Below are 8,513 nucleotides of genomic sequence, written 5' to 3' on the forward strand. Positions count from 1 at the left end.
CTCGTTTTTGGCCAATCTGCAGTCCGTTTGTATCCAGTTCATATCGTGTAAAAGTGCACCTCATCCCGACAACGTTTCGGAGCAGTTCGAGCACGTCCGTAGCCGTTCTGAACCCGTTCTTAACCAGTTCAACCTCGTTCTACCTCGTTCACAATGCGTCCAAGCCAGTTCTAACAAATTCTTAACCCGACCAACTCGTTCGCAGTACGTCCTCATGTCGTCCCAAGTGCGTGAGTACTCGCGTCCTGGCCCGTCCTGGCCCGACTCCTATGGATACCGAGCGCGTTGTAGCCAGTCTTCATTCACGTTTAGGGCTCCGCGCTTTACACTTCATGCCTCCAAAGAGAAGTCGGCCCGACCGGTGTGCACACGCACTGAAATTTCTGTTCGACTGCACCACCTCGAAACACGTCCCTAGTAGGTTCTACGTACGGCAATTCCGTTCGTTATACGTCGTTTTTAGTACGTTGTCAATCCGACTTATTGCAAAACGGGAAGGACGGGATAAAATTTTGAGCAGATTCAAAGTTCTAGAGCACCCTCCCCGTCCGAGCCCGTCCATGAAGTTCGTAAAAAGACTCTCAATAGTTGCTACTACGTCCACTACGTTCATACACAGTTTGAGCCCGTTCGACAACATTTCCACGAACGTATTGAGAACTAGTTTGGTGTGATGGGGGCTGAAACAAGGACTGGTCGATTGGGAGTCAGTAGTCTGTGTGTGAGTGGGGTATTCATGTTAAACTCTGGCATTGTACCTGGTTGGTAAATATATCTGATTTACTCACAGTTTATAATGCACAGTTACCGAGATTTAGTGTATTGTAATTGGCGAGGCGCTGCATTAAAACAATAGGTAACATCAATAAAACCCATAATATATTTATAATTTACAAGACGATTAGTTTTCGTGTTTCAAGAGATATAAGTGTATCAACCACCTTTTACCAAATAAAACAATGACCGCGCCGACATCGTACACAAAGAATTAATTTCTGAACACAAAGCACACGTAAGCTACACTTTAAGGTAATTTGACGATAAAAATAACCTCATAAAGGAAACTCATTAACATATCACATAAGGTAAAGTAATTATTTTCATATGCTTTAAAAATATAAATTTCCATTAATTTTATTACACAATGATCGTGCATGTATATCTACATGTTACTTGAAGAAATAAGATTGTCAAACAGGTCATAGTGCCAATATAATCATTATCTTTCTTAAAAATATTACAGACATTACAATCAAACATCAGGTGCAGTATTATTTGAAATACAAAGGTAGTAAATCAAACAGAATAATGAATACACATCTTTTCTAAGTTAAACAAATATTGCAGTAAAGCGCCAATATCACATCATATCCAGCCATTATGTCAGAAAATAAAGTTGCTGATGTGTGACAGTATTTAAAAAGTTTCTACAAAATGACTTGATAATGTCCTTCAAATTTATCACATAAAATCTTATTATGCAAAAAATCTGGTAATTTTACAATCTCTAAAATAAATGGAATGCAGTCATCGAAAATACTGTGCTGTATCATCGAAAATATATTATTTGTGTACGACATTCACAGACTGTGGCACAATTAGTGTCAAAACATTTGTATTCTTCAAAACAAATGGGGGAGTCTTTTGAGCCTGGTGAGTTATCTGAGCCTATGACGGGGGAGTCGTCTGAGCCTGGGGAGTCATTTGAGCCTCCTTTAGTGCATTAGTGAGGCTGGTACAAGCAGCTACACACACACGTGCATGCACGTCGCTTTGAAAGTGCAATAAACTTTTTAACCCTTTTAACATCCCCTCTTTCTCCGCCTCCTTTACTTCCAACCACCCGCCACACTGAAGCTGATCAAAGAGAAATCACACTATAATACGAATAGCCTCATATTTCTGCAAAATACATTTAACAAGAACAGGCATCTAGGATAGAAAGTGTTCGAGCATTGCAATCCTTGTCTACTAGTCAAACAATTTACAATGCGATAACATCAAGCAATATCATCAATTTACAACGCAGGTGAGCCTTGACTTCCAAAGCGTGACCGTGACCTTATTTTGGCCGAATCGGTATGGCAAAGCGTGTATGATGATCATTGAAAGAAGTCCCTGCCCAGCCCGAGTAACAATCATGTCGGGTGGATAAACAACCCGCTCGTCTACCGACCCGTTAAATGTCGGGGTCAATGACCTGGCAGTGTGTTTACCTGTTTGAAATACCTGCTCTGTTGTATGTATTAGGCGCCTTGTAACTTTCCCCACCATGCGAGTTCATGTGAATATTGACAGACACTCCAAAAGAAAGATAAGGGATCTTAAGCACTAATCTCGAGGCAGAAACCCCTTCTACTGTTGTCTGCACCACACACCCTCTTCCCCTCCCCTCTAGCCTTTATTTTTCGCCTACCTTTTCACATATATTTTATCATCTTTTTTCCCCTTTTATCGTCCTTTACCTTTCTCAACTACTTCCCCTACCCCGCCCCACTCCGTTTCTTCCCTGTCTTTCCAGTATTCATTTTCCATCCCTCGTCCTATGCTATGCTTTTCCCACTCCGTTACCCAAACTCCCTTCACTTCTCTTTCTCCCTTTCTCTTCCTTCAATATACCCGTCTACCTTCCATTCGCTTTCTCCTCTCCCTTCCCTTCTCTTTCTCCTCTCCCTTCCCTCCCCTTTCTCCTTTCACTTCCTACAATATACCCGTCTCCCTCCCCCCTTTCTCCCTTGCACTTCCTACAATATACCCGTCTCCCTCCCCCCTTTCTCCCTTTCTCTTCCTACAATATACCCGTCTCCTTTCTCCCTTTCTCCTCTCTCTTCCTACAATATACCCGTATCCCTTCCCTTCCTGTTTTTCAATATACCCGTCTCCCTTCACTTCTCTTTCTCCCTTTCTCTTTCTAAAATATACCCGTCTCCCTTCCCTTCCCTTTCTCCCTTTCTCTTCCCACACTATACCCAACTCCGTTCCCTCCTCTTTCTCCCTTTCTCTTCCTACAATAAACCCGTCTCCCTCCCCTTCCCATTCCCCTTTCTCTTCCTACAATATACCCGTCTCCCTCCCCCTTTCTCCCTTTCTCTTCCTACAATATACCCGTCTCCCTTCCCTCCTCTTTCTCCCTTTCCCTTCCTACAATAAACCCGTCTCCCTCCCCTTCCCTTTCCCCTTTCTCTTCCTACAATATACCCGTCTCCCTCCCTCCTCCTTCTCCCTTTCTCTTCCTACAATATACCCGTCTCCCTTCCCTCCTCTTTCTCCCTTTCTCTTCCTACAATATACCCGTCTCCCTCCCCCCTTTCTCCCTTGCACTTCCTACAATATACCCGTCTCCCTCCCCCCTTTCTCCCTTTCTCTTCCTACAATATACCCGTCTCCTTTCTCCCTTTCTCCTCTCTCTTCCTACAATATACCCGTATCCCTTCCCTTCCTGTTTTTCAATATACCCGTCTCCCTTCCCTTCCCTTTCTCCCTTTCTCTTCCCACACTATACCCAACTCCGTTCCCTCCTCTTTCTCCCTTTCTCTTCCTACAATAAACCCGTCTCCCTCCCCTTCCCATTCCCCTTTCTCTTCCTACAATATACCCGTCTCCCTCCCCCTTTCTCCCTTTCTCTTCCTACAATATACCCGTCTGCCTTCCCTCCTCTTTCTCCCTTTCCCTTCCTACAATAAACCCGTCTCCCTCCCCTTCCCTTTCCCCTTTCTCTTCCTACAATATACCCGTCTCCCTCCCTCCTCCTTCTCCCTTTCTCTTCCTACAATATACCCGTCTCCCTCCATCTTCCCCCTTTCTCCTCTCTCTTCCTAAAATATACCCGTCTCTCTGCCCCTTTTCTCTTCCCACCCTATACCAATCCCCCTTCCCTCCTCTTTCTCCTCACTCTTCCTACAATATACCATCTCCCTTTCCTCCATTTTCTCCTCTCTTTTCCTACAATATACCCGTCTCCCTTCCCTTCCCTCCTCTTTCTCCCTTTCTCTTCCTACAATATACCCGTCTCCCTCCCCCTTTCTCCCTTTCTCTTCCTACAATATACCCGTCTCCATTCCCTCCTCTTTCTCCCTTCCCTTCCTCCTTTCTCTTCCTACAATATACCCGTCTCCCTTCCCTCCTCTTTCTCCCTTTCTCCCTTTCTCTTCCCATACTATACCCATCTCCGTTCCCTCCTCTTTCTCCTTTCTCTTCCTACAATATACCCGTCTCCCTTCACTTCTCTTTCCCCTTTCTCTTCCTACAATATACCTGTCTCCCTCCCCCTTTCTCCCTTTCTCTTCCTACAATATACCCGTCTCCCTCCCCCCTTTCTCCCTTTCTCTTCCTACAATATACCCGTCTCCCTCCCCCCTTTCTCCCTTTCTCTTCCTACAATATACCCGTCTCCTTTCTCCCTTTCTCCTCTCTCTTCCTACAATATACCCGTATCCCTTCCCTTCCTGTTTTTCAATATACCCGTCTCCCTTCACTTCTCTTTCTCCCTTTCTCTTTCTAAAATATACCCGTCTCCCTTCCCTCCTCTTTCTCCCTTTCCCTTCCTACAATAAACCCGTCTCCCTCCCCTTCCCTTTCCCCTTTCTCTTCCTACAATATACCCGTCTCCCTCCCTCCTCCTTCTCCCTTTCTCTTCCTACAATATACCCGTCTCCCTTCCCTCCTCTTTCTCCCTTTCTCTTCCTACAATATACCCGTCTCCCTCCCCCCTTTCTCCCTTGCACTTCCTACAATATACCCGTCTCCCTCCCCCCTTTCTCCCTTTCTCTTCCTACAATATACCCGTCTCCTTTCTCCCTTTCTCCTCTCTCTTCCTACAATATACCCGTATCCCTTCCCTTCCTGTTTTTCAATATACCCGTCTCCCTTCCCTTCCCTTTCTCCCTTTCTCTTCCCACACTATACCCAACTCCGTTCCCTCCTCTTTCTCCCTTTCTCTTCCTACAATAAACCCGTCTCCCTCCCCTTCCCATTCCCCTTTCTCTTCCTACAATATACCCGTCTCCCTCCCCCTTTCTCCCTTTCTCTTCCTACAATATACCCGTCTGCCTTCCCTCCTCTTTCTCCCTTTCCCTTCCTACAATAAACCCGTCTCCCTCCCCTTCCCTTTCCCCTTTCTCTTCCTACAATATACCCGTCTCCCTCCCTCCTCCTTCTCCCTTTCTCTTCCTACAATATACCCGTCTCCCTCCATCTTCCCCCTTTCTCCTCTCTCTTCCTAAAATATACCCGTCTCTCTGCCCCTTTTCTCTTCCCACCCTATACCAATCCCCCTTCCCTCCTCTTTCTCCTCACTCTTCCTACAATATACCATCTCCCTTTCCTCCATTTTCTCCTCTCTTTTCCTACAATATACCCGTCTCCCTTCCCTTCCCTCCTCTTTCTCCCTTTCTCTTCCTACAATATACCCGTCTCCCTCCCCCTTTCTCCCTTTCTCTTCCTACAATATACCCGTCTCCATTCCCTCCTCTTTCTCCCTTCCCTTCCTCCTTTCTCTTCCTACAATATACCCGTCTCCCTTCCCTCCTCTTTCTCCCTTTCTCCCTTTCTCTTCCCATACTATACCCATCTCCGTTCCCTCCTCTTTCTCCTTTCTCTTCCTACAATATACCCGTCTCCCTTCACTTCTCTTTCCCCTTTCTCTTCCTACAATATACCTGTCTCCCTCCCCCTTTCTCCCTTTCTCTTCCTACAATATACCCGTCTCCCTTCCCTCCTCTTTCTCCCTTCCCTTCCTCCTTTCTCTTCCTACAATATACCCGTCTCCCTTCCCTCCTCTTTCTCCCTTTCCCCTTTCTTTTCCTACAATATACCCGTCTCCCGTCCCCCTTTCTCTTCCCACACTATACCCATCTCCCTTCCCTTCTCTTTCTCCCTTTCTCTTCCTACAATATACGCGTCTCCCTCCCCCTTTCTCTTCCCACACTATACTCATCCCCATTCCCTCCTCTTTCTCCCTTTCTCTTCCTACAATATACCCGTTTTCCTTCCTTCATCTTTCCCCCTCTCTCTTCTCTCTTCCTACAATATACCCGTCTCCCTGCCCCTTTTCTCTTCTCACACTATACCAATCCCCCTTCCCTCCTCTTTCTCCTCTCTCTTCCTACAATATACCCGTCTCCCTCCCCACTTTCTCCCTTTCTCTTCCTACAATATACCCGTCTCCTTTCCCTCCTCTTTCTCCCTTTCACTTCCTACAATGTACCCGTCTCCCTTCCCTTCCCTCCTCTTTCTCCCTTTCACTTCCTACAATATACCAGTCTCCCTTCCTTCCCCTTTCTCCTCTTTCTTCCTACAATATACCCATCTCCCTTCCCTCCTCTCTCTTCCTATAATATACCCGTCTCCCTTCCATTCCCTCCTCTTTCTCCTTTTCTCTTCCTACAATATACCCGTCTCCCTCCCTCCTCTTTCTCCTTTTCTCTTCCTACAATATACCCGTCTCCCTCCCTCCTCTTTCTCCCTTTCTCTTCCTACAATATACCCGTCTCCCTCCCTCCTCTTTCTCCCTTTCTCTTCCTACAATATACCCGTCTCCCTCCCCCCTTTCTCCCTTTCTCTTCCTACAATATACCCGTCTCCCTCCCCCCTTCCTCCCTTTCTCTTCCTACAATATACCCGTCTCCCTTCCCTCCTCTTTCTCCTCTCTCTTCCTACAATATACCCGTCTCCCTTCACTTTCACTTTCTCCTTTCTCCTACTGCCAGGCGACCAACGATAACCAACATTTTCTTTCATATACAAATCGAAACGAAAACCAGATTTGTTTGACAATGTCGTTATTAATTGTTGATTTTAGATAGCTGGCCACCCAGTAATTCGGTTTCGCGATGTTGAAAGAATAGAAAAACAAAACGTAAAATGTTTGTCACCCATATCCTCGATTACCTGGTATATGATGTCTTCATTCTGAATATCACCCTGGACTTATTTGACAGAAAACTGTCCTTTGAGAAGTGACGTCTCCATCTATATTTTCTTAACTTGACACTGCATTTCTCGCCCCCTTGAGTGTACGCTGACAGAGCGATTAATAAAAGAACTGTTTCCGACAAAACTGACCTCAACAGAATGGGTCTGGTATATTTATTATAACAGAATGGAGCTAAAATACAGCTTGATTATCGAGGATGAGTCATCCATTGCGTTTACAAATAAACTAGGCAACTCAAGTTAACAACCGGTTCAGTAGCATATGAGCAGTCTTATCGTGTTACCCTTGTGATGTCTTTGTGGTCATTTAGTTCAGACGTGTTGTGTAAACTTAATCCAAAGAAAAGACGATCTAAATAAACATGAGATTGATACAACGAACGTCACATCCAAAACCCCAGTCTCCTTTTAATTTGTCACCCAAGAAGGGTGTTTACTGTTTACAATGAACACAGTCTCTGAACTAACGCAAGATAGTAGTGTCTGTTACTAAAGAATATTTTGCTTTCATCAAATGTCTGAGCCTCGGGTAGTTCATATAATCTCAAGTTACACGTGTCATATTGTACATTCTTCGAGGTGTTTTCATGTCCCCCGTGCGTGTTTGTCTGTTGTTGGTTAACACCGTATCCAGGAAAATCCCAGCCATATGATGGCGATATCAAGTTTGGACCAGACAATCCAGTGATTGGTATTATGAGCATCGTCCCTAGTCGGCGTACGTTGATATGAAATCAACCAAGTGACCGAGCCTGACCACCTGATCCATTTGGTCGCCTCTTACGACTGCCATATGTTGCTTGGCCCTATTTTAACACGGGGCCTGTGAAGATCCGGGGTAGAATAGGTCTTCAGCAACCCATGCTTGCCGTAAAAGGCGATGCTTCTCGTAAAAGGCGACTAACGGGATAGGGTGGTCAGGCTCGCTGACTTGGTTGATAAATGTCATCGATCCGAATTGCACGGATCGATGCTCATGATGTCAATCACTGGATTGTCTGGTCCATACACATGACATGGCTGAATGTAACCTAGTTTACTGACGTCATAATGTGTGGGTGAGGTGGTTTGAAATGGGGTTTAACGTCGCGTTCAAAATCTTTTCACTCATATAGCGACGTACATCCACGCGCACGCGCGCGCGCACGCGCGCGCGTGCGTGCGTGCGTGCGTGCGTGCGTGCATGTGTGTGTGTATGTGTGTGTGGTTGCTTGTACTAGTCCGGACGAATGCCGATTTTATAGTGTTGCTCACTAGATACCATGCCGCAGTTTAACATGAATACCCACTCACATAGTATACAGACTCCGAGCTGACCAGTCCTTGTTTAGGCCCCTTAATGCCGAGCGTAAGGCAGGGTAACAACAAATACCATCTTTCAACGTATTTTGGTATGACGCGACCGGGGATCGAACACCGGACCTTCCGCTCTCATATTTTGTGGTCACCTATTGGAAGGTGCCGGGGATTGTGATGCTTGTCGTACGCGATTTTTGATTGGTTAGTCAGGGTCTCTGACTTGTCTTGATTGTATGTATTCGCACCCACTTACAATACCCCTGATGAAAATATAGAACACT

General features: G+C 45.7%; 1 protein-coding gene across 1 annotated transcript in view; it reads right to left on the reverse strand.

The window, feature by feature from the left end:
* The window catches only part of LOC139458614 (streptococcal hemagglutinin-like), a 71,214-nt gene extending 65,273 nt beyond the window's left edge, over positions 1-5,941 (reverse strand). The window contains exons 1-5 of the mRNA XM_071240036.1: positions 5,694-5,941; positions 5,445-5,600; positions 4,291-4,497; positions 4,042-4,197; positions 3,245-3,324 (exon numbers count right to left, since the gene is read on the reverse strand). Of these exons, the coding sequence (XP_071096137.1) occupies positions 3,245-3,324; positions 4,042-4,197; positions 4,291-4,497; positions 5,445-5,600; positions 5,694-5,941 (847 nt within the window). The remainder of the gene's footprint in view (positions 1-3,244; positions 3,325-4,041; positions 4,198-4,290; positions 4,498-5,444; positions 5,601-5,693) is intronic.
* Positions 5,942-8,513: the final 2,572 nt, after the last annotated feature.

Source organism: Haliotis cracherodii, unplaced genomic scaffold, assembly GCF_022045235.1.
Source record: "Haliotis cracherodii isolate W230 unplaced genomic scaffold, xgHalCrac1.p SCAF_13, whole genome shotgun sequence".
In the NCBI taxonomy this organism is placed as follows: Eukaryota; Metazoa; Mollusca; class Gastropoda; order Lepetellida; family Haliotidae; genus Haliotis; species Haliotis cracherodii.